Source organism: Anthonomus grandis, chromosome 3, assembly GCF_022605725.1.
Source record: "Anthonomus grandis grandis chromosome 3, icAntGran1.3, whole genome shotgun sequence".
In the NCBI taxonomy this organism is placed as follows: domain Eukaryota; kingdom Metazoa; phylum Arthropoda; class Insecta; order Coleoptera; family Curculionidae; genus Anthonomus; species Anthonomus grandis.
The window spans coordinates 42192808-42219915 of record NC_065548.1 but is presented as its reverse complement, the minus strand read 5'-3'; the positions used below and the strand labels follow the sequence as shown (position 1 = coordinate 42219915).

General features: G+C 32.6%; 1 protein-coding gene across 3 annotated transcripts in view; it reads left to right on the top strand.

Annotated features, from left to right (window-relative positions):
• LOC126734502 (uncharacterized) overlaps positions 1-27108 on the top strand; it is a 686490-nt gene that overhangs the window by 89358 nt on the left and 570024 nt on the right. For 2 of the 3 annotated variants that reach the window (XM_050438160.1, XM_050438158.1), the window contains exon 7: positions 5829-6087. The exons of the other annotated variant lie outside the window; for it this stretch is intronic. In XM_050438160.1, the coding sequence (XP_050294117.1) occupies positions 5829-5914 (86 nt within the window). In that variant the 3' untranslated portion in view covers positions 5915-6087. Of the gene's footprint in view, positions 1-5828; positions 6088-27108 lie in introns of those variants that run through there. 3 annotated transcript variants of the gene reach the window in all.

The window sequence follows — 27108 nt, the reverse complement described above, 5'->3', positions numbered from 1 at the left end:
ATTCACTGAGAGAAACCGCGTTAAATGTAATAATTAAAGTATGGTTCGATAGTAAAGCGTCATTCACAACAACGGCGTACCAACTTTTAGAGGAGATTTTTAATTAATTTGTAGGCGGGATTAATCGGGGACCAACTTATTAGCCTTACCTCTGAAAAATATTTAAATATGCTGGAACATAATCTTGGGCAGCTGTTGGAAGACGTTCCTCTTAACATACGACAGAATTTAATATTTTAGCACGACGGAGCGCCTGCTCATTCTGGTCGTAACGTTCGACAGTGGATGGATATTCATTTTGCTGAAAGTTGGATTGGTCGAGGTGGTCCTATAAATTGGCCTTCTCGATTTCCAGATCTAACTTCAGTAGATTACTATTTATGGGATTATTTAAACGATTTAGTATATGCTGTAGAAATTAATACCCATAAAGAATTAATTCAGAGGATTATTTGGGCGGTTAATGAGATAAGGGAAAATCCATTTTCTATTTTAAGGACTACTCGCGCAATAAAGCGTAGGGTAAGATTATGTCTCTAAGAAAAATGGCAACCCCTTGGAATATTTGCTATAATTTGTTTTCTTTTGTTTGTTTGTTTTGTTTGGTATTTTTTTTTTTTTTTCTTAGCTAATAAGTTAATTGTTTTAATTTTCTCAATTATTTACACATTATTTACAATTTTGAAATAAAATTTTAAACAAAGAAAACAGTTTTTGTCCTTACAATTAAAATTTTGTAATAGCCGTATGTCATATTTATACCTGATGATTTGTAACATACCTTTTAATTTTATTAAACGTGATCAAAAATACTTTATGAGTGTGGGTTTTTAAACATTTATGTCTGATTATTTCAAAACTTAGAAATAATCAGACGAGTTTTGAAATTTTTAACCTTGCTGATTACTAATTTAATAAGCGTAGAATCGATCCTGTATACATTTTAGCATAAAATGTTATAAAATTAGTAAGTAACAATAACAGTAGTATACGATAAAAATTTCGAAAAATTATCACCAGGCGATTGATTGGCAATTGATTGGCGAATGAATCACCACATATATAAAATTCCTAACAGGCGAGGTGAATGACAACGAAAAGTGCGTATTAGTGTGTACATACATATTATATCCAGAAGATGTACTTCTTGGTCTCAAAATGTCCTTCCAATTTTTATCAACAAGAATTAATTTATGGGACGAACTATTTTTTAAAAGAAAAATCATACAAAATTGTATAAACTATTTTTAAATTGATATATCCTAATTTTTTTGCTAATGAATGCATAGAATCATCTATGTCTAAAATCTTCTTGGTGTTTTAAAAATCAAAAATATATATATCATAGGTATATGGGGCAAATACTAATGAAACTATCTAGCATTTAGTTGTCGAATTTTCCTGCAAGATAGCCAGCGTTCATTTTATACGCGTTTTACAGTCCAGTTCGTATTATGTTAACGCTAAAGATATGGTTTCGCTGGGGCCGTCCGCGGTCGCGGACGGTCGCCTTTGAGTGTTTTGTTTGTGTCTGCCGACGGCGACCAAGCAAGCTAAATGTCCAGTGAATTCGAGGGTTTAAAAAAGGTATGGACAAAAGAAAATTGACTGCACTCCTCTTGATGGGGGACGAAGAGGATGCAGACATTGTAAGGATCATAACCAGAAAACGAAGTAAAAGAAACCAAATTTTTGAAACTCGACGGGAGGAGAGGAAGGATTTTTTAATTTACTTATTTCACGTCACTCACAATAAGAGGACGAAAAATTTCGGCAGTTTTTTTGACGCAGTAAGAAATCCAATTTCGCCTGAAAAAAAACTTACAGTGACTTTAAGGTAGGCTTTTATTAGTATGTAAACTTATAATAACACAATACAGAATAATATTTGGAAAATAGTTGTTGCAAAGTACACTTAGTAGAACGTCAAGAAGTTTGAAAGGGTTTGGGCACACGATTCATCAGTGTACGGTTGAGATGTTTGCGGCAATGTAGATAAAACTGTATTCTCTAGGTTCTGATGATTATTGTTTGGGTAATACTGATCGAATGGTTTCCTCAGGTGCGTGTGCTTCTAATTTTAATTTTATAATCAATTGTAAAATTTCTACTTTCGCACGGCTTCTCAGATGAAGTGGAAGTTTTTTAACTGATAGGGCCACACTTCGCATAAAAACTTCAGTATCATCTTCTTTTTGAAGCATAACTTTTTTAAAAATATCGCTTCTTTCTTCAAAACGCTTAATAAGGACTTGCAATACTTTAGAAGTAGTATTTTTTCGGGATCGTTGGGTTTTGGCGGGGTTGTCGAAATCCTGCTACCACTTCTTGTCCTGTCAGAAGAATCTTGCGTTGTGTCATCTTGAGAAGAGACAACAGAAGACATTTCGTCGCTAGTTGGTATAGTGATATCTTCCGTATCAGATATGTCTTCCAAAATGGTACTAGTAGAGCTGTCAAAATCAGATGCATGTTAATTAATTAAAGTATAAAATTAATTAGGTCCTTACCTGCGTTCATGGTTTGTAGAACTTAAGAATGTTAGGTGTTGAAATAACTGGCACTTCACGGGCCAAGTTACTGTAGAAGACCCAGTGCCAAGTCTTAGATTTTTCTTGTGTCGAAAATAGTAATCTGGTATTGACTTTCAACGTTTCTTACAGTTTATAACTTAATAAAACACTTTATATGCGGTATTTGTAGTTTGAAGATTAAAATCAAATTGATAAATATAATTATGTAATGTCATAATTATTTTGATTTTATTTTTTACAGGTATATGGCAATCGGAGTCTTTCAGATTATTAGCTTTTGCATTCCGTGTATCTTACGGTTGCATAAATTTTATTATCAAGCAAACACTTGGTGCACTAAGGAGCCGTCTAGTCGAACAATTTATTCCTACTCTCACGTAAGAATCTTTAAAACAAAATGCCAAGGACCTCTGTATAAAGTGTGTTTTTGTTATACAAATTGTGTTTCAGCTATAGACGGAAAACATATAAGGATTGTGTGCCCTAATAAAAGCGGCTCTCTTTTCTTTAACTACAAAGAATATTTTTTCATTGTCTTGTTGGATATGGTGAACGCAAATTATATGTTTACCGCTGTTGATGTAATAATTGGGGATGAGGCATTTCAATTGCAGAGGTATGTTATGAAACCTTACACAAAAGCAGCAGGGTAACAGAAAATGCATTTGGACTTCTCAGTCAAGTTTTTCGTGTATTTTATTGTGCCTGTTACGTACATAATTTTCTTCGATCATGGAGCCGATACTTGAAGCGGAATAATATTCCTTTTTTTCATTTCGATAAAAGCGGCATGGCCGCCTACTGAATTACATGGAATACGACGTCCTGGAGGATTTGCTGATCAAGAAGGATTCCATATCAGGGCAGTTGACAATTTTTTTTAAGGAAGAAGGCGCTACTGATTGGCAGGACCATCACGTTATATGATTAAGTAATGTGTAAAGAAATCATTAAATTTAATATCCTATGAAAATAATGACATAATAATGGATTATTTACTTATATTATATCTTTCCGCGTTAAGACAAATTTGATTGTAAAATGAGTCCTTCATATTAAATTTATAAATAAATGTGTAGTACGGTCGTTTTGTTTCTAGTACTTACCATTTTTCCCTATAAATTGGCTTATATGTGCCCAAGTTCTTTCTTTAATAATAAAATCCTTATAATCGGCATGTTCTAAATCATACAGTGCTCCGTGCTTTCTAAGTTCGGAGATCAAAATCTCATCATCTTCTGAAGAAAATCTGGGAGACATCTTTATTTACACACTTCAACCACACCAAACAACAAAAAACGAAGCAAGCAGCGCGTCTAGACTGGTTAAACACTGGTTCAACCGTAAGCCGTCGCTGTTGTCGGCCGCGCATTTAATTCGGACCGATGCAAACAAACTGCTTACACTAGTTTCCATAATACCAGTGGCACGCGTCAAGCGGTCGCCATCGAACGCCACCGCGGACGGCTCCAGCGAAACTATACCTTAAGACCCGATCGAGTCAATTTGCGAAGTATGGTATGGTTGACAAAATATAAAACAGAATCTTAAGCGTTCGCACTTTATTATTCTGTTTTCGCATTGAAATTTAATTAAACTTACTATAAATTTTGTACATTCGTTCTGTTTTCTATTAATAAATCAGTATATTAAATATGTGTAATAGGAGAGCTTATTGTTATAATAATTTTGATATGAGTCTAACTGTCTTAAGAGAAAACATTAGTAGGCAAAATTAAGGTAAGTGCTAATATTGTAACTAGGTTTTGTTTTATATTTTGCCAACCTTAACAAGAAGAGAATTTTATAGACCTATAGTATAGTATTTTTTTCCAATGTAGGGTTACTCAAATTTTCCCTTGAAATATTAAGGTGAATAGTGATCCGAACGAAAAAGTGGACAAATCAGGAGATAATTTTTTAGTAAGTTGTAAAAATGGTTTTTTATAAATATTTTCTATTATTTTACTGCTAAACATTTTATACAATGCGCATTTATGCGAACGAGTCTTTGCACCATGCAAATAGGCCACTCGGTAAACCAAATAATTATCCAAATAATTGTCAAAACGACCTCAATTTGCTCGAAAATCGCTGGCCAGTTTTTGTAAGCAGAGCTGGCGGTTTAGAATAAATCAAGTATCTTCTGCTTTAATCAACTTTTATGTTTACCAGATACTAATTATCAACATCGATGGCGCTAAATAAATAGTGCTTATACTCGATATTTACCGCCATATGACTTTAAGTGTATAATAAAGCGACGCGTTGCGATCTTTTTTTTTAAATGGTCATATACGAGATGTTTTACAAGCTTAATAATAGCAATACAAAATGTTCTGTAAACAGTGGAGGGCATATTAGCTACGACGCACTAGAGAAGAGCTGCAATATTTTTTTCCTTAATCTTATTTCTAGAGAAAGGTGTGTGATGGTCCCGCTCATTTTTCTTTTATAAATAACTGAAAATAATCCATACTAATACCCTAAGCCCTTTTAGGTATTTAAGGCACAAGTTTAAAACATAACAACCACGTTTTTTGAAGTTGGTAAGACATTTTTGTTCATAGAGTTTGGAAGTCGGTCTTTCTTCAATCTCATGCCGAGAAAAAAAATTAACTTAGTATTCGCTTCAATGGATGAAACTGATAATAATTCAATAGACTGTCAAAACTTGTGTCAATTGTTACATGAAATTGGGCTGAACAATCTAGCAATTCTCCCACTCTCTTTAGAGATGCGGTATTAACCTGAAAACTTGCTAATTTATCATAATTTCGTTAGAAACATTGATTTTTTAAGGGTGTTGTATTCTACTGAGGTATTTGACGGTACCTGTCTCTCCGTGCTCAGGTCAACAGCTGTTCGATCAGTCGCATTTAACTTAGCAATTCTAGGTACTATATCCAGACAGACTCAGATTCAATGTAATTTTTATTCTGCATTTTTGGACCTATTATTTTATGTGTTTTTTTCTATTAATAACACCTATTAGGGTATTATTTATTATGTTATGGATGTTGTATTTAACATAAAATCATTGCCAGATTTTATTACGTTATCATCTATTTGTGCAGATGATAAAATGGATCAGATATAGTAATAATGCATTTTGATAAACATATATGTATAGTACTGAATTTATTAGAAGTATATTTAAATATTTATAGGGTTATTGTATTGTATGTGTTTGTAAGGTTATTTAACGAATCTTTAATTAAAACAATATTATATATTTATATATTAGATATTGAGCAACTATTATAAAATAATAATTGTTTATATCATTTTCAGTAAAAAGTGCATCGACTTGCCATATATCATCAGGGTTAGTCTTTATTTTAACATTTCTTAACGTATTATTTTATGATAAAATTTAAATTATAAATATATTTATATAATTTTGAATGTAAATATTTTAATTAAGATATAATTTGTAATAAATGTGCAAAATACTTAAATAAATATGACGAGCTTGAAATGTAAATTATATGAAAAAATTATTTTATTGGTTATTTATGATTTATTATTGTAATTTTTATTTACAATTAATGCGTAGATATTTGAAGTTAAATGACCTGTAAAATAAGGCATTTCAGACAAAATATTATTGGTTTTTTATCATAGAAACATTTAAATATTTACCTTTTTCTCTGCTTTATAGCTCAGAAATATATTATATTTAGTACATAGTTATTACTCTTGAAATTGTGATACCATTTAAGGCGTTTTAAATATAAATATTTTTTTTCTATAAGATATCTTCTTAAAAAGATATTTGTTAAGGTTTAAACAAGTGTTGTTGTCAAATCAGACAAATATCTTTGGTCGAAATATGATATATAGCTACATAAAAAACTGTGAATTATAATACAGGTTTATTTATTTTACCTTTGGTAATTGAGCATTATTATTACTTCCTCCTTTTCTCTTAAAGATAGTAGGAAGACTTAATACTATAACGAAAAAAGTATTCTGTACTTTGTATTTAGTGTTATAACTAATAGGCCAGGCCGATGGCTCATTTGCAAAGAAAGCGTTCTAGTCGGCTCGGTCCGACTGCATCGATTATAGAATATGTTTGCCACGTTGTCATAAAAAACTTGGGTAATTAATCTGAGAATTTGATATTTTTCTTGGAATATGTTTTTGTTAACAATTAGACCAAAAAAGTTTACCAGTTTATGTAGTGGATAAGGCATAAAAATTTGATTACAATATATTAAACTATTTTTTCTAAAATCAACCAGTTGCAGTTTTTAAGTAGAACTTATTTTTTATACAGTCAAAAACTTTAAGCAGGTCACAAAAACTGCTGCGGAAATCTCGCCTCCATTTAATTAAGAATAAAACTTGTAAAGGAAATAATACATAGCATTATTGTTTCTATGCTAATTTAGATTAAAACTGCTCTTTGCTTAAGATCAAGAATATTGCCTGATTTTGAAAATGTCATTTTCCCGAACGTCAATTTTGCTAAACGACCACTTTTTTTGAATTGTAACTGTCCCAAACGTTTGTTTTTCCCGAACTATCGTATTCCCGAACAACATTTTTGTTGAATCACTATTATCCCAAACAGAATTTTTCCTGAAGCACCATTTCCCTGAAAAAAAAGTTACTTAAATAATAATCGCGGAATGGAAGCACTGAATCCAACTCAATCTAACCCAACCGTTAATAAATTCAATTACTAGATAAAATACTTTGCCCCGAAAAAATAGTTCTGCAGTAGAAATAACATTCGGTAAAATGGGTTCCATAAAAAGTTATCAAGAAAATGATCATTCGAGAAATTGATTCTTTGGGAAAATTCATAAAAAATCACACTCAAAAAAAAAAAGACAATTTGGGAGTCGGCATTCAGGAAAATGGGCGGGGACGAACACGTTTAATAAGCTTTTTAATTACTTTTGTGTAAGAGTAAAATTGCCCTAAAATTTTATTGTTATTTTTTTTAACATTAGTGTGAGGATTGCAAGGAATCTAAAACATGATAAAAGGTACCCAATTTCTAAGCAAAAACTATTGCATGAATAAAAGCAGAGTAGAGCAATAGATAGTAATTTAAAATTCAGTTTGTTTTGCTTGTTTAATGTTAAAATTATTACGTCTCAAATTTATATCGATAAATCAGACTTCAGTAAAAATACATGAAATTTTGACAGACTGAAAGGTAAATAAATTAAATTTTGTATAAGTAAATGAATTATTATCTGAAACTAAAGACCAATCTCAAAATGTATCTGTAACGATTATTTTAAATTCTTGAAATATTTAAAAATGCTGTGTTGTAGTTAGTCAGATGATTGACACAGGTTGACTCAAAAATAAGTGTAATTTTTGCATAAACATGAGATCAAAAGTGTCTATCAACACAAGTCGAAAAATGCTATCTAAGGGAGCTACGATTCTTTTGATAGCTCGGATTTGTTTTTTTACAATATTTTTGTAACTTAACAAAATTAAATGTTAAAATGTGATAAACTTTAGACACATTTAAAAGGATGCACACCTTAAGAAGCATTTTGAAAAGAACTTATCTTTATGCAAAGATTATACATTCTAAAAATGTATGCTTAATTTTGAAACAATCTCTATGTATTTTAAAGAGGTAATTAAAGTTAATATAAAAAAAATATTTTATTGATCAACATTTTATACTTATATTTGTTCATTTGTTAATCGTATTAGATATATTACAGGACAATCTAGAAGACTTTATTAAATGTAAGGATAATATAGAAAAATGTCTTTTTAACAATTTCTGAATTCTTTAGTTTTTTGGAAAAATACCTAATTAACGATTCTGTCAATAAACCTAAACATTTAATTAAGTCACATTTTATGAGGTAAAATTCTATTTATGTAAAACCAAAAAAGCAAAGAAGTCTAAAGATTGGCTTTATGCCTACATTTGCTCTATATTTACTTGATATTTAAAGTAAGGAAATATTGTAGTAAAAGTAACAACATTAAAGTTATCTATACAGGGTTGCCCATCGAAAAGGTCGCAACCTAATTTGTGACTCTCCTGGTATGTTTTGCTGATTTGTTAATTTCTATGTGTTAATGCTAACATGTTAATTTCTTTGTATAATTCGTTAATTTCTCTGTCTTTTAATCTAGACAAGGTGCTCAAAAATTAGATATTTCGTTACATTTTAGATTTTGAAAATGTATATATTTTTTTTAAAATTTTTAGATTCTCCATGAAGATTTTAATAACTTTTGTGGAATAATTTTTATATGTTTCTCTCGTTGCTGGACGAGAGTCTCACAAGTTGATTTCTCTTTAAGTAAGTGGTAGTAAGTGGTCCTAATCTACTTTGTAAAAAAAGGGAAACACTCTTTGATGTAATATCAATGTACGATACACGTATGAAGTCGTAGTTACACTATATAATCAATGTTCAGTGTAAGTATAAGTAATATAAGAGATTGAGTTGTGCGGTTAATTATCAGGTTTGGAATGAATACCAAATTAATAGGATAGTCCTTAACTAAACGGTGCAAAAGAAAATTTAGGAGAGAAATAGAAGGCATTGATTAGTCAAAAAGGGTCGTCAGGAAAAATAAGGGGGGAGACTAGGAGTTGACGTAAGTCCAGGTTACTGACTCATGATATGCTGATTTATTCGTGGTTTATTCGCGCGTACCGTACACAATTTCGTACGACCTTTCCTACTTGATTACGACCATCTACAGTCCAATATTATTAACGCAAACGATATAGAGCCGCCTGAACTCCTGAGTGGAAACCATCTGTATGCGCTCTTTCAATGCATATTTGAGTAATGTGATTGGATTTGGGTAGCAAGATCGAATGACATTGATTGAGGTTATGTGGATTGTGCTGGAGTGGGTCACTAACACGGAAAATCTAAAAAGGGCGTCAATGCGATTGATTTGCTTTTGGGTGATATTTCTTTTCTTTTCGTTAGGGCGTCAATGTCTGTGTTGAAATGGATTCCTCGTGGCCATTAAATAATATGATGATCTGCTTCTTCCAGTCCTTCGACTTGCAGCAGTCTAGTCGTGCGCGGTTTTCTCCATCTTAGACAACGCACAATAGCTCTAATAAGTAAATAAAATGAAGAACGTGTTCTCAAAAAATTATAATCTGTTAATTGAGTTAACAAACAGGTAAGCCCTTTTGCTTCTTGTACTTCTGTAGAAAAGGATAAATTTATCATAGGCCACTGATCTTCAGGTTAACATAGCAAATGAGGTGCATTTAACGAAAGCTGATTTTCTAGAAATAGTAATTGTTTAATGCTAATTGTTTCCGAGATAAGGCATCGGCAGGATTGTCGAAAGTTCTCACATAACGTCATTGACGAGGATCAGTTTTACTTTGTGTTTGAGTGACTCTGTTGGCTACGAATGTTTTAAGTTACTTAGGGGATGTGTGAATTTAATGAAGTGTTATTGTCAAAACCGTGTTATTTAAACTTGATGGAATCGTGTGTTGAACTGTGGAATATAATTCAGATAACAGCAAGGCAGCGCAAAGTTCCAGGCGAGTTATGGTTTGCGGGTTTTTAAATGGCGCTACTCTAGTCTTAGAGCAATAAAGCGTAGTGGAGGCAGCTCCAAAGGCATCAGTTAAGCGCAAGTAGAGGTAGGCTTTATACGGCTTTTGACTGGCATCGCAAAATCCATAAAGTTGTATGTTTATTGGTTAAAAATGTAATACCCTCCTCTCTAGTCGAAATTGATTTAGTAATGCTAACTGCTTGACGAAAGCTATTCATTGTATGTATTGCTCAAGACTCACAGACTCATACCAATCCAACTGCAATAGTCTTGAGTAAGTAATCGAGCGCAGACTGTTACTGGGTTTACGAGTCCCAGAGGATCGAATATTTTTTAATTTTGGTGGGACTGTTGATATTGTTGACATGATAAACAGTCGGCTTCAAATTTCCAGAAAATTCCCAGAGTTTTTAACGTTAAATCCTCACCTACCTGTACCCTTGAGGATTTTCTTAGAATTGGAGCGAATTGCGTGATAGGAAAACCACCCTTTTGCAATATTTGGATGACATCATCACGCAATTGTATAGTGTCTTGGATGGTGAATGCCCCGGATAGGAAATCGTCCATGTACAGATGGCAATTAAACGCCTCGGCTGCTCGCGGATAACGAGGACCCTCGTCTTTCGTTAGTTGCTGAACACTACGTATTGCTACGTGTTTAGAATTTATAAGTAGTTATATGACCTTCCTTGTCAGGCCAAAGTATTCTCTGGTATTTCCTGTTTGTTGTCCTGTTATGTTGTAGTTATCGAGTTTGAACCTCAGAAGAATAGAAAAAAATTATCTTGAATTGTCGGCAAGACATCGAGAGCATCGTTGAGAGAAATACTAGCGGATGTAGCTGCTGAGCCATCGAACACAACTCGTAGCTTGATCGTCATGTTTCTATTATTGCAGGGTATGGCAGGTATAGTCCTTCTTCGTCCTCATGTATTTTCTCCATATGATTCAATGTAAAATACTCTTCGATGACTTGTTGATATTGATTTTTAAGCTGTGAATCAAGGCTAAGATGACAAGAAATGTTTATCAGATCTAATAATATAGATCCTGCTACAATTCAGTCTAGTATTATCTTTTGTAGTATAATATTCAACCCTCGAGTGGGCTTTAATTTGATTTGACCTACAGACAACAGTGATGCAGCGTGGTACTTGTACCAAGGCGCATATTAATGGGTGCCGGTTTATGACAGTTGGGATCGACTAATTGTAAATTGGCTGGCAGCGTTAATGGCGAGCGATCTATCTGTTGCGGAGGAGTGAAGGCTAAAATACTCGGGATAATTAAGAAATCAGGCTTTTTTCGGTAGCCATTGTATCGAGAACTAATGGCAGTGACATAGGCTTGAGCTATCGTGTGTAATCCGTTTAGAGCACCGATAAGAATTAAGCAAGAAAATCGGTCTAGCTGAAGGAACGTTTTCTGTGACGAAGTTGGCTGTGAACCCCGTGTCGAGTATGGCGCGACAGGGAATGCTACGAAATTTGGAGCCTGCTAGTAAGACCACAGTTGGTGTCAATTCTTCTGTTGATGTTTTGATGCTGAGGCCTTGTAGGACCGTGATTCTTGGCTCTGGGAACATTTCTAGTCATACGAATGAGTTGGCTGTAGACTCCACAGAGCATATTGTGATATGCGGCATTGCACACTCGATTTTTGAGTTTGGATGGACATTTGTCTTGACGATGTCCGCGTACTAGACAATTAAAGCAAAAAATCGCGTGATTTACTTCTTTTCGTCTATTAAATAGAAACGTATCATCCATTTTTCTCTAAGAGACCAAACGAAAACAAAACAAAGGTAAGAACTCAAAGTCACGGTCTCCTCAAATCCATATAATTTTTTTAAAGCTACACGTGTTTCGCTTCTATTGGAGCATCGTCAGGCCTAGACCTACACAGATCACATTACAACTGAGAGTATTATCAGTATATCACACAACAACAGAGTTGTAATGTGATCTGTGTAGGTCTAGGCTTGATGATTCGAATCTCTTCCTGACATTTTCAAGCATGTCTTCGGTTATTTGGCTACATTAACCCTTATTCTGCTTCCGAAGATCTTAAATAAAATCTGAGTTCGTACTAAGAACTTTACATTTTAAATACCTTTAAAGAAATTAATCTAAAAAAATAGCCACAATGGCCTTGGGTAAAGGCATAGATAGGGGCATTCTCCTGGAAGTAATAAAAGAAGGAAAACTATAAGCAGAAAAGAGAGCTAGAATCATACAGATGAGAAGAATCACTAGAAGAGTCATATTCGATGGCACACCAACATTTCCCCCTACAGAAAATGTCATCATTACATAAAGGTAGAGGTAAACATAAACGCCATTGTCCTATGCTAAAATTCTCTGCGATATGACCATCCAGAAAAATAGTGTAGAAGGAATAAAAGGTGCCAGACATGCACCGAAAACCTTGCGGACAGTCTAACTATTAGTTAGTTTTAAGTATGGCGGCCGGAAATAATTATCATGTTGATGTTCTGTAATTATTTTGGCCCAATAAAGATGTTAATTAAAACATATGGACTTTTATTGTGAGTACACAATAATACATGATGTCAGGTCAACTGGATTAGTGTGCTTAGAGCTTGCAGTTTAAGGTAAAAACAAAAAAATTTTTTGGAGCAACCGGCGGCGTACGGCAAAAAAACCACTTGGAAAATGGCAGAATTGATGTTTAGACCACCGGAACTGCTTAATTTGGAAAGAAATGTATCTGAAAACTGGCGAGTTTTCAAACAAAAGTTTGAGAATTTTATGGTGGCAACTGATCTGAGTGACAAGGAGGGCAAGAAAAAGTTCGCGGTATTTCAAAATCTTTTAGGTGATTAGACCCTGGAATTGTTTAATACTTTTGATGATGCTATGCCTTTTTAGCTTTTTCAACTTTGGCATTAGTGCTGACAGAATTTCAAAATTACTGTGTACCCAAGCAAAATGTAATTTTTGAAATTTTTGAGAGGTTCCTTTTTAACAGTAGTGTGCAAAAGTATGGGCAGAGTTTTGATTCTTTTCTTAAAAACACCCAAGCATTAAAACACAAGTATAAAAACCCAGAGGACATAATCCGGGATACAATTGTGACTGGTTCTTTAAGCAAGGAAGTACAGGAGAAACTTTTACGTGAGTCTAATTTTACTTTGTAGAGCTGTGGAGGCCAGCCGATCATATTCAAAAATTTTGGATGGGTCAGAGCAGAGTATGGCGTTAGTCTATAGCATTAACAAGAAGAGATTTGATGCTAAGAAGTCTGAGGCTCCAATGTTGACCCAGAAAAACTGCATATATTGTGGTTTAAGGCATGTAAAAGGCAGGGTAACCAGCTTTTGGCAAAACTTGCAAAAAAGTATTTGCGAAAAAACCATTTTGCAGTTGTATGCCAGAATCAAGGAGACAGAGGCGAAGAAGAAGGAAAGAGTGCATGAATTAACCCAAGGAAGTGGTAGAGAGGGTGAAGAGTTTTTTGTGAATTCAATTGAAAAACAAATTGGTGTGCTGCATACAGGTGAGACACAAAATACAAAAATTTGGCTTAAAAGTATTAAAGATAAAGGTACCAGCATAAATTTCAAGCTGGATACTAATGCTGAAGTCAGTGTTCTTCCACTTCAATATTTGAATGAAAATTTGCTTTAGGAGGACTAAGAAAAGTAATGTTACTCTTATAGCGTATGGCAATATTAATTTTAAGATGAAACCAGTAGGCGAGATTACTCTGAGATGGGTGAGGGAAAAGCAAGCAATGATTTTTTTTGTCGTAGTAGACAAAGAATCAGATGCCTCTTTTGGGTTTTAGTGGGTGCATTGACCTTAATTTGATTAAACGAGTTAAAGGAGGAGTCTCCGTAAGTATATACAATTATTTTAAAGACAGAAGCTGTCTCCCATGTGCAACCCATTCGGCGCAAGCACTGCATTCCACGGTAAAAGTCAAATTTAAACAGTTGGAGGAAGAAGACATTATTGCCAAAGTTGATAAGCCAACAGAGTGGCCTTTTCCACTTGTGATTGTGGAAAACAAAATGGTAATCTGAGGCTCTGTTTGGATCCCAAATATGTAAATGAATCAATAAATAGAGAGCATTTTCTTATTTCAGCTGTAGAAGAAACAGCAAGTAAGTTCTCCAATAAGTCATGTTGTACTGTACTGGACATGAAAGATGGATACGTTCAGGTCAAAATTACCCCTGAAAGTTTAGACTTCGTTAGTTTTGGAACACTGTTTGGTAGGTATCAGTTTCTGCGGTTGCCCTTTGATATCAAGTCCCCTTCTTAGGTATTTCAAAAACTTAACTATGATATTTTTTGAGATATACTAGGGACATATTTTAATGATATCATAGTCACGGGGAGTACTGAGAAGGAGCATGATTCAAATTCGAAGTTTGTTCTTGATAGGGCTAAAAAGTTTAACAATAAATTTAATTTAAGTCAAAACAAGTGAAATTTAAGGGGAAAATCTTTTCTGAAAGGGAAATAAATTATATTAACTTGTGAATTTTATATTAAGGCATTAGTTTATATGCCAAGGCCAGAGCAAAAAAAATACATTTTAAGGCTGCTGGCCATAGCAAAATATTTGGCTAAATTTATTCCTAACTTAAAAGTTAAAAATCTCAGCCCCTTTAAGGCATTTGACAAAGATTGGTGTGGAATGGGCTTGGGGTGAGGAACATGATAATGCCATTAAACAGTCAAAACACTTGTTAGTCAATGCTCCTGTTCTTGCTTTCTTTGATCCTTCTAAAAAAAATTGAAATTAATAATGCTTCCAAAGGTGAATTCGGGGCATGCTTATTGCAAGACGGGCATCCTAGAGCTTTTTCACCCAGAAGCTTGACTAAATCTGAGGTTAAATACTTTCAGATCGAAAAAGAAATGTTGACAGTTGATTTTGCATATCAAAAGTTTAATTATTTAGTATATGGTGCACAAAATGTGTTTGTTCATAGTGACCATAAGCCTCTTATGTCAATTTTCAAGAAAAAATTATATGTTGTTATACCTAGATTACAACGTTTACGTTTTGTTATTGCTACAATATCACCTTAATGTAACATATAAACCTAGAAAGTATTTGTACAATGCAGACACACTTTCTGTTCACTCTCTTATAAAATACTTACCTGTGTCAAATCGGCTAAAATCACTTTTAAAAGGTGCAACTAATAAAGACCAAGATCTAATGTCAATTATAAACTTTTTGTCTGATGGTTGGCCAGAAAAAAGAAAATTTTTGTGCACAGTGGTTCCGTTCTATAGGATAAGGCAAGGGCTCCTCATTTGTTACAATCTTTTGCTTTTTAATAGTTAATTAGTCGTACCTCAAAATTGTCGTAATCGTGTGCTACGAAAACTTCATGAGGGCCATATTGGAATGGATAAGACCAAGTTACGAGCAAGACAAATTGATGAAGTTTGTGTGTTTTGTATTTGCATGAAAAAATGTTAAGGAGCCACTTAAACCTTATAACATTCCAGAAAGGCCATGGGAGAGAGTTGCTGCTGATATTTTTTATTTTACACTTCTAGCTATCTCGTAGTTTATGACTCATATTTGAATTAGTTAGAGCTTGTCTCAATGAAAAATAAGTATTTAACTAAGAAAAAATTAAAATCAATTTTTGCAAAGTTTGGATGTCCAGACCTTTTAGTTTGTGACAATATTCCCTTTAACAATCTTTTAGTGGATAAATTTGCTAAAGATTGGAATTTTAAAATTTTACCAAGAAGGCCAAATTTTCCCCAGCCAAAAAAGGCGTAGATATAAGTAAAAAAATTGTAAAAAAAGCCGTTGAAAATGAAAAAGATATAGTCGAGGTATCGCAATACAGCTTTAAAATTTAATAATTATTCTCCATCTCAGTTACTCATGAGCCGTATTTGCAAAACCAAATTACCTATTTCAGCTGATTTATTAAATCCCAAAGTCTGTGAAGATGTGGTTGAAAAACTAAAGTTTAGAACTGAAAAATTAATTCAGGCCGAAATGTCACGCTTTTCAATTATGTTAAAAAGCATTGGGAGCCTGGTCATGTAGACTCATATATCAATAGACATGACAGTCCACGTTCATACTATGCCCAGGTAGCAAGCGGTGAAATTTATAGAAGAAACCGCTTAATTTTGAGAGAATAACTAGAGAAATTCTATGTCCAAAAAGAGTTTTATGAGTCTGAGGTTAATGTGCCAAATCCAGTGTTAGAAACTATTGAGCCTAACAGTGCTTTGCCAAGTGTGGTGGGTAAGCAAAGTATTGGTGAAAGTTTTAATTTTAAGAACCCTAGCACTAAACCCAGTTTACAATGCATCTCTCAAAAGACAACAAAATCTGGTAGAGTTGTTCGGCCTGTTCAAAGATTAGATTTATAATGTTTAAAGGGAAAGGACGTATTATAGGTATTCCGGCCTTAAGATTATTAAATCTTAATAATATTAATGTCTGGCCTATCTATTAATATAGTAGGCCTAGTTTTGCACCTGTGAAGAATGCTGCTCCTGGCATACAGTTAATTAGTCGGTTTTAAATATTTATTTATTTATTTATTTACGGGCATTACCCATTTTTACAGAAATAGCATAATTTACAATAACAATAATTTATAACCTCAAACAATTTATACTTAGTATTATTTTATATAATTATCATTTGATATTCACAACCCATCACTATCACAGTCATAGAATAAAATAGGATTAATAAATAATGGCAACAGGAGAACTTAAAAAATATACAACAAAAGAACACAATAAAATTAATTAAATTCAGTTTTCACTCCCTTGAACCCAATTATCACCTCCAAAATTGGTTTAAACCAGCACACAATAGTATGAAGTATGAATAGTATGTACACACAATTAAACAGAATAGCAAAAACCCCACAACAATATACAAAGTCACACATGAAAATCCTCAACAAACTTAGCAAAGCGCCTTGGACTTATATTGAAATCTATGTTCAGAGATGTACTATTATTTGCAAGCCTGGCTGATCTAGCAATAAAGCTATTGTACTTGATGTTTGTTCTACAGAAAGGTTGGTAGAAAAGGCTGTTTGACCTTGTATTTCTCGTAGGTATTGCTAGACCTATTGAATATAGCAGGTCTGGTGAATCTAAAGAAGCAGTCAGAAGGTTATACAAATTTTTTAAATCCCGTTGTTCCCGACGAACAACAAGAGGAGGAAGACAAAACAGCTCATACAGAACCCTGTAATCATAATGGTAGTTGTCAACAGGATCAATTTTGGATTTAAATGCCAGGTATTTCAGCATTCTCCGTTGCACCTGTTCCAACCTGTGAATATAGCAGGCATAATGAGGACTCCAGACTGAGGAGGCATACTCCAACAAAGGTCTGATCAATGTACAGTAGAGCATGCGGATAGCAGGGGTATTTGTAAAATCTCTTGTGCATCTCTTGACAAAACCTATTATTTTAAGGGCTTTTGTTACTATCTCAGATATATGAAAGCTAAATGTAAGAGATGAGTCGAATATGACTCCAAGGTCCCTAATTGTTGTCACATTCGACAAGGGTCTATTGCACAAGGAATATGCGAATGTTGTGGTATTTCTACGCTTGGAGAAGCAAATACTATAGCACTTGGCTGGATTCAAATCCATGCAGTTCTGAACACACCACTCTTCCAGTCTGGAAAGATCTGACTGTAGATTGACACAGTCATTAAGAGAGGAGATAGCTAGAAAACATTTCAGGTCGTCTGCAAAACATAAGAATCTGGAATATTTAAAACATGAGTGGATGTCGTTCATAAAAACATTAAAAAGAAGCGGCCCCAAATGTGATCCTTGAGGAACACCTGAGGGAACGCTTAGCTCATAGGACATGAAGCCATTGACCCTTACAATTTGGGACCTATCTGATAGGTAGCTGCGAAACCATCTCAAGAAATTTCCCCCTACACCCGCGGCTCCAAGCTTACTCAAAAGTATCTCATGATTGACTCTGTCGAACGCCTTCGAAAAGTCGGTATAGATAGTGTGAACCTCGCCACCCCTATCCAAGACGCTCGCCAGATAGTCTGCATAAGTCAATAGATTAAGCTCTGTTGATCTCCTGGTCTTAAAGCCAAACTGCTCTGATATAATGGTAGGACCCAAAAATGATGTAAGATGTTGTGTTACAATTTTCTCGAATAGTTTTGGAATAGCGTTTAAGTTGCACACTGGTCTATAGTTGCTTACGTCGCCCTTGTTTCCTGCTTTATGTATAGGGGTCAAGTAGCTTGTCTTCCAAAAATCAGGGAAGACTCCCAATTCTAATGATTTATTGAATAAAATAAAAAGTGGATGAGACAGAACAAAAGTTGTCTGATGACCAAATTGCTTTTGGCAGATTGAAGTCCCCGAACAGTAGTAATGGGCACTCCCGATTCCCAGAGAAAGAATCGATCTCTTGGCTGAGCATGTTGTACTTTTCTGAAGGTGATTTTGGAGGGAAATAAATACAGCCCACTATGAACTTTCCTAGCCCAGAGCCTACACTAACAAATAGCAGTTCAAGGTCTGTTGACAAGTTTATTACAGCACTAGATAGTTCCTTTGAGATCGCCACCAATACTCCACCACCTCTTGAGGAGGTGCTAGATTTTGCACTTCTGTCAGTCCTAAAGACATTGTACTTATCCAAACCAAGCTCTGCATCCGATATATCAGCCGAGAGTCAGGTTTCACTTAGTAAAATTATGGAGTAGCAATTAGAGATAATGTTACTCTGGAGAACTGACAACTTAGTTCTCAATCCTCGAACATTCTGGTAGTAAATATCTAGGTTTTGCTGTCTATGGGATGGTTGCTTTGTTGTAGAAGGCCCGTTTATTAGTTTTTTTTCTTAAAAATGTATGGGGTACCATTACGATACCTAATGGATACATTTTCACCCTGGGCTCTCCGGCTACTAAGCTCAACTGACAATTTCTTTTCAGCATCCCTCTGCTTCATGGTGAGATCAAAGTTCAAGAAAACATTCTTTCCTTTAAGTTTAAAGCGATTCCTGACAAGATTCATGACATCATCTGGTGATTTGAGAGATATCCTTAAAGCCCGAGCCTGATTTGCGTTAGGTTTACCAATCCGAGAAAAGTGTAACACCTCTGGGGGATTTTCAGTGAGATGTTTAAATAGTTCTTCGACCTTTTTCTTGTCCTCACCCTCAGGTAAATTAAAGAGCATTAGATTCTTTGATCTCTTCTGCCGCTCCTGCCATTCCAGGATAACTTCTTCCTCTGGAGCTTGGCTTGTAATTGGTTGTGCAGAACTATTTGAATTATCCTTAGCTGCATTCTTTAAGCCTTCTATTTCCGTTTTAACTAGAGATTTGATGTCCTCAAGACTTGCTGAAAATTGAGATTTCATTGTTTTTAGGTCATTCGAAAAAGACCTCATAAGATTGGCTGAATCCAAAATTCCCTGTGTACTACTTTTTAATTCGGTAAATTCAATCTCAAGAGCTGTGACACGGTTAACTAGTTGCATGGTTTCATTTAATTTTGGCAAGCACAATTTGCATATATAAGGCATAACTCGGCTGCTCATGACGATGGCCCGAAGTTCAGTGGTACTAATTCCTGAACATTTCCTGCATAAAATCTTCTTACAAAAATCACATGGGTAGCCAAAAACATCGTTTGAATTTTTTGGCTCTTTCAGCACACAATCCTGAGAGCAGGAGGAACATATGTTAGACATTATAAGTTATGAAGAAAGATTCAGATTCGCCAAATAACGTAGGAAAATGAAAATAACGTAGATCATGCAAAAATTGGTACATGCGAAAACTGCGCGTAAGTTCGTTAAATATGACAGGAATAATTATCATGTTGATGTTCCGTAATTATTTTGGCCCAATAAAGATGTTTATTGAAACCCATGGACTTTTATCGTGAGTACACAATAATACATGATCGATTAAACAGCTCCTGGTCTAAGGCTTCTGAAATACAGACTCTCAAATAGTGAGCTAAAGGTTATGCGGTAAATTGAAAAATGTGGTAATATGACAACTGTTGACGGCAAGCAGGAGGGATAAGTTAGACGTGTGCCAACTCCACACTAAAGGTAATGATATAAACCACTGACTGAATGCTTCACCAAGGCAAGAGGCCGTAGTAATCATAAGAAGAATTTTAGAGGATTTAAATTTGAAGATTTCGGCAGCTATGTAGTTTGTCGATCTACTGATTCGGAAAATAGGTGCCCAGAAACTATCATGTTTGAGCCACATAGTGCGATGGTGTACCATCTTATGTCATTTTTATTATGATTAACGTAATCTATTGCTATGGTAATTCGTGGCTCCATTGTATTTTCTATTATGTTAAAGTACCAAGTCTACGCATTCATTTTTGAGGATATTGCAAGTGTACCTCTCGAAGAAAATATGGATTCAACTCACTCTAATATCGACAGTTATATCTTTTTATAGCACTATGTAAATAAAGAGTTGTCAAGTACTATGTATCCTAAAACTGGTATTTATCCGGCTTCGTTTCTAACTGGTCAATTTTCTCGATGACGTATATCAACTTAGCCATATACTTATCGTTAATATTTTTGGCTGGGTGTAACGTATTGACTAACCGGGAGCAGCTGCTGTAATGCTCCCCTTTTGGTAATACAATTTTGCTACTGCTACCCGTTCTTAAATTAAATAAATCATTGTTGAATATTTATCATGAATAGCACCCTGTATTATAGGACTATAGATAAGGCGCCCCCCTAAAAATCAAAATCGACGCGTTTTTTTGAAAATAAATTAAGAGAGTCACAAAGCGGTGCGCCACTTTTTCGGTTGGTCGAAACTAATCCGGTATAACCAATATTTAAAATTAATTGTTTTATTTCCTAATAATAGTGTGAGTTAATTGTATTAGAAAAATTTCTTATAGTGCAAAATGTATATATCTTAATTACTATTATCTGTAAATATTAAAGTTGTCTTACATATCTTACTTAACGTCATAGTTAAGCTTTAGCTGTAGTTGCAAATATATTCTTTCAAAATCTGTAATAACTTATTTAGCGAAATTTAAAAATATACAACATTTATCAAATCAAGCTTTAAGTGTGATTTTGCACCTAATTATTTATGTATAAATGGTATCGAAGATATGTGATATTAGTGTGTAGTTGACAAGTAGACATTTTTAGCTTAAGGGGATAAAAATAAAAAAAATATTTTATGTGCTTGGTAAATATTTATGTTTTAAAACCATATAAATAATATTATTTTGCATGCTGTTTTTACCTGTCTGTTCTTGTTTTGGTTTTAAATAAAAACAATAATATGAAAATTGATGATTTTATTTTCTTCCTTTTTCCTATTTAATATAATTGAAGGTAAGTACGGAACTAAATAATGTTTTAATTTTTTTTGAATAAGTATATATTTTGGACGACACGTTATGTTATTGGGTATTGTAAGTTATTGACGCATTATATAAAGGCATTAAACAGTTTCTATAATAAAACTATATACTTCAATGAAGATATATTGGATTCTCTCTCGAAAGGTTGCAAAAAAGAAAAAGAAAGTGTTTGATTTTTAAAATTCGAGTATTATATTTATGGTCTCATAATCTTTTAATATAGAGATTAATATTGATAAATACACCAGACGTATCTAAATAATTATTAAAGGTATTTCATGAAATATATTTTTCGAAAGTTCTACTTCATTACCAATAACAATTCACAAACTGCATCTAATTAATTTTTTAACTCAAAAAAGCGTAAACAAATTTACAATAACGTCTATTGAAAAGTCTTAATGATTTTCTTACTTCATATTATTTGCTTTTTATTCTAAGTTAGTTAAAATTGCCTGTTACCTTATGAAGTAGTCAAGGTGGCAGTGAGAATATGAACAAAAATGGTTTTATCTCAATCTGATGAATCTAAAAAACTTAAAGATCTCTATCACAGATCGGTTTTTTAACCCCATAGCCAAAAAAACATAAGATAAACTTGACGTTTCTGCTATCAGCTTATCAATAATCTTATCATCGTGGCCATTGACCCTAGCAATTCCTTTAAATGTTGCTTTTTCTTTATTATATCTGTTATTGCTTAAAGGAAATTAGACCAAACCATGTACCAACAAATGAATGTTGAAAACAATGGTTAGAGTCACTAGTTATGTATCTAAAGGTATTTGTTTCTTTTCTATAAATATTAAATTCTAACTGATATTTTTGACGACAAGAGTATCTAAGAATGAAAGTTGGTTATTTGTTTCTTGTTTAAAGGTAAATGTATTAGATGGAAACAAGAACAACTCAATAACTGTTTTAGTATAGTTTCAATCTTCTCCGAGAGGCTAACATCTTTAGAGTAACACGTGTCGAGAGAAAAATAAAGAGTTTTGGTAAGTAGTAAGCCTGTCAATTTAAGTGTCACACAAAAGGTTCCAACCGTATTGCGGTATATTGCAAAAGCTGATAATGTCAAAATTCAAAAAGTCATCGATTATCTTTAAAAAGTAACTAAAAAAATACTTCGCTAGTAACACTTGTGACGTTTGCGACAGTATATAGTTCGTTCCGCTATATTAAAAAATCAGAGCTTTCTCTCTAAACCTAGTTTAAAATGTAAAAAATTTAATATAAAACGATCTTTCCCCTAATTTACCCACTGTGTCAAATTATCATATGCTTAAATTGGATCTCACTAATTTAAAATCAAAATCTCAACGATTTCTTTTAAGGACTTAGTTTGGATGATATATTGAAATTTAAAGAACGTGTAAGCCTATGTTTAACAAAAGCATTTTCTAAACCTAAATTCATTTATGCTTAACGGCATTCACTTACTTTAAAAACAAAAGCCCTTTTATGCGTGACTCTTATACTATCAAATTTTAATTTCACAAATGTTTATGATTCGCTCCTGCAATCTCCGTGGATATAGAAAGAATGTAAAGGATGCAAAATTCTTGTTTACTTTTGATATTAGGAATACGACGAAGGCAATCTATGACCTAGAAATTAAGGGCGTTGCAAAAAATTTTAATTGTTTCAACTTTAAATAATCATACTTAAGAATATAAGACTTAAGAATTTTACAATGGCCGTACAGCCTTTTAATTCAAATGAAACAAATGCTTTTATCTGAAGATTACTACATATTTTAAATATGCTATTAAGTATTATCTATTTAAAAAAATGCTATTAAGTTAAGTCTTATTTAACAATATTCAATTTTATTTTCAGCATATAATAAAATACGCTGATGATACAAACTTAATTATTAGCTGTAATACTAAAAGAACTTTAAGTACTAAAAGAATTATAAGCTAAGACATTTTTTTGGAAGTTTTTTGCATTGGCCTTCTACAAATAAATTAATTTTAAATAATAAAAAAAAACAACTTTTTTCCTAGTTAGAACAAAACAATCAAAGATCATCCGACAAGCACAAATAGACTTTGATAATAAAATATTTCATATCGCAACTTACTTAACTTTTGTGTAACCTATAATATTTGTATAAATTTTAATGTGTTTTTTTATTTGTCAATTATTTGTCGTTAATTTCATTCATTTTAACTCATTTAATTATGCATTTGTGACATTTCTGAATTTTAAATAAATAGTTTTAATACTCTATAAAATAAATTGTAATTTTAATAGGTATTTATTTTGTATATGACCTTATTTTTAATTTGAATCTGTTCTTATTTCTTTGGTTATTTTTGAGTAGCATGGATACATATATGAGAGATTTTAACTATACAAACAATAAAGACATCTCTGACCCTAAGACCTTAAATAATTTTATTGTACAAAATAGTTTTAATATCTTGCAAATTAATATTAGAAGTATAAGTCACAATTTTGACAACCTGCAATGTTTTCTTAATCAAGTGGTTTTTGAAACTTGATATTATCATTCTTTCAGAAGTACACCACGTTTTCGATGAGCAGGTTTTCTAAATGCAGGGATTTAATAGAATATACAATAACAATAACAATAATAATAACAATAAGATTGTTTTTATTAAAGAGACAATATCACATAAACATTCTTTTGTATAACCCTTAGGGAAGGAGGAGGAGGGGAAATTTACAATGAAAATCCAGAGTTATTTCAAGAAATAAGTTCAGTTTCTGTTGTTATAAGTTTAGATTTTGTTTTCCATAATATGTAGATATATATTGTTTTGTTACAATTGTATAGATCGAAAAAAATATATATGTTTAATTTTTTATTTACGTATGTTGGTTACATGTCTCTTATAATGTTTTAAACTCTTTATTTTATCTTAAAATAAAATATTTAAAAGACAATTTAGTTTTGTTTTTTTTATTTTAAATTTGCTCCCATACCTATCGTGCCAATTTATAATTCTTGGTAAGTATCTATATCTAAATAATATTTTAAATGTCCTAAATAAGCAATATCTTGAACACTAAATTTAAAATCAAGTAATATTTTAGTTGATGTGTTAATTCTTGAAAAAAATAATGCGAGCTGTGTGAAATGCAATATTTATTTTTTTCCCAACATTTAAAATCAACAATTTTAAAAAAAATGTGGGTATTTCTAAACTGATAAACGTATTGTTAATTTTAAGATTGAAGAAAAATCTATGTAATTATATCTTTCATCAAACATCAATTAACGCATTAACTTTTGTAGTTCTGCAAATAACTTCATATCTAAATATTGCGCAATAGATCAGGCTTCAATTTTCCGCCACAGGCCACTTAAGATGGTTGCTCCCGTCTTTGTCAACAACATCAATAAAGCTTTCAACAGAATTTTTGACTGTTCATTAAGCAACACGCATTTCTCTATATTTGTGTTCTGTGGTTCTGTGGTTACAAGGTCTAGGACCTTCGCCCGCTGGGCCTGTTTCCTCTAGGCACCGTCCTCTTGAGGAATATATAGATGTGAAGGTCGGTTTTGTTTAGGTCGTCTCGACTCCATTCTTCTCGGTTGCTTTAAAATAAGGTTATAAGGTGATAACGGTTAAAAAGATATAAGCAGGTTTAAGATCTTTACTATGCACGTGGCGGAGTACTTTACCGATATATTTCTTCAAATCATACACTACCGGAGAAATCATTTTAAAATAGGATCCGGAATATTTCGGTGTCAACTTAGCGGCAAAAACTCTTTATGCAGAAGACAATGGATTTTCCTTTTTTATGACTTTCCTCTGTGACAACGCCGAGCATGGCGCCAGAGAATGTAGTAATGACTCTGACTGATAAAGGCTCGACTAACAATAATTCTCACCAGTTCAAAAGTTTCCTTTAGCTTTTTTAAAGGGTTTGTGCGATAATCCATATTGCCGATTTCTTCTGTGTGAGCTGTCTTTTTTTCGACCAGTCAGTATAACAACTTGGGAGGATCAATATCTCTACCACAATTTAGAAATGCTGGTGAAAATCCGGTAGTATCTATCGGGAGAGCAAAAGCAAATCCTAACTCATTTAAGTGTACATCATTGTCTTGATGAACAAAGCGATTATCGACATTCCACCTTGTTCGTAAAAATTTGTATATATGCACTATATTATTTTTGATGCAGATGTCTTACTAATACATTTAAAAGCATTATTTTTAATATTTCTTCAAAAACTTTCTCTTACTTCTATACTAAGGAAAGTCTTGACTATTATTTTGAAATTTATTTTTTTAAGGCTGTTTTTGCTGTAGATGTTTTAAGAAGATCACTGTTAAATTCACCAAATGAAAAGATTTAGGGAGGGTTGCCTTAAACCTTTTTTATTCCCTATTACCCTATAGCAGCCTCACTACAGATTTACAGGCAAGGGTGGCTTGGCCGTAATAGGTTGAGTAAAGAACCACTTGATTGTAGAATTCAATACTGATTTATTTACCCAAAACTACAACTATTTATATTAGTCTTAAACTAACAATTCGTGGTAATTTTCAAAACTAAGATGTTTTCTCTTTACAATACTTCCTACATTCCCAATGATGAAACCTTGCAAATTGTTTTAAAAAACTAAACAGTTCGTGATTCCGGTGACAGATCTATGTTTTTATAAACTATACTACGCACCTTGACGGACTAACATAAAGAGTTTTATATACTTAACTAAAAAATAGAATTTTTAAATTAATAAATTTAAAATTATAAATGTCGATTAGACACCAACAAATAGAACATAATCATAGAAATCTGTAATAACTTAGAACTTAGAACCACATTTACGAAATTTAAGTTTATAATGTAAACGCCCAGATTTGGTAATCCATTCTTTATGAACAGTATAATAACCAGCAATAATAATAAGTGCTTAAAAAACCTTTAGCGATGTTCAAACCAATAATATCGAAATCGCAAATATAAGTAACAAACTCATCAAAACTTTTATTTATTGAACGAATATTTAAATGTGTCACATAAAAATCCTTAGCTCTAACAGTACGATGGGAAACATGTCGTCTGCCTATGCTATTTTTTTCATAACCCATTGAAACAAAAAGCGAACCATCTACCAAAATTTAAATAAAAAAAACTAAAAAATTAAATAAAAATTTAAGAAAAAAAATTTTTTGATTTCTATTTTAATTATTAAAAATATACATAGAACTCACGTATATTTAAATTTAGATTAAAATAAAACGTAATTTATTTTTTTATTTTATACTCACTAATACAGATTATTAATTTATTATTTTAATTTATAATTATTAATTAATTTATTAATTTTTGGCAATTAATTAAACACCTATTTCTTTTTCTTGTATTTGATAAAAAAAAATTAACTAAAATGTAAAATAATAAATAAATTTAAAAAAAAATTAAAAACACAAATTTCTAAACAAATTTGTTTTTTCATTTTATCTAAATCTTTATAAATCATAAAAAAGATTTTATGATTAAATCTTGTATATAAACTAGAACATAGGCTATTTTGCTATCATTCATGTGTATTACATGCAAATTTTGCACGAAAATATTTTAAGATACTAAAAATTTTGCTTTAAAATTGCAGCGTAAATTCTTAGAAGCCTTT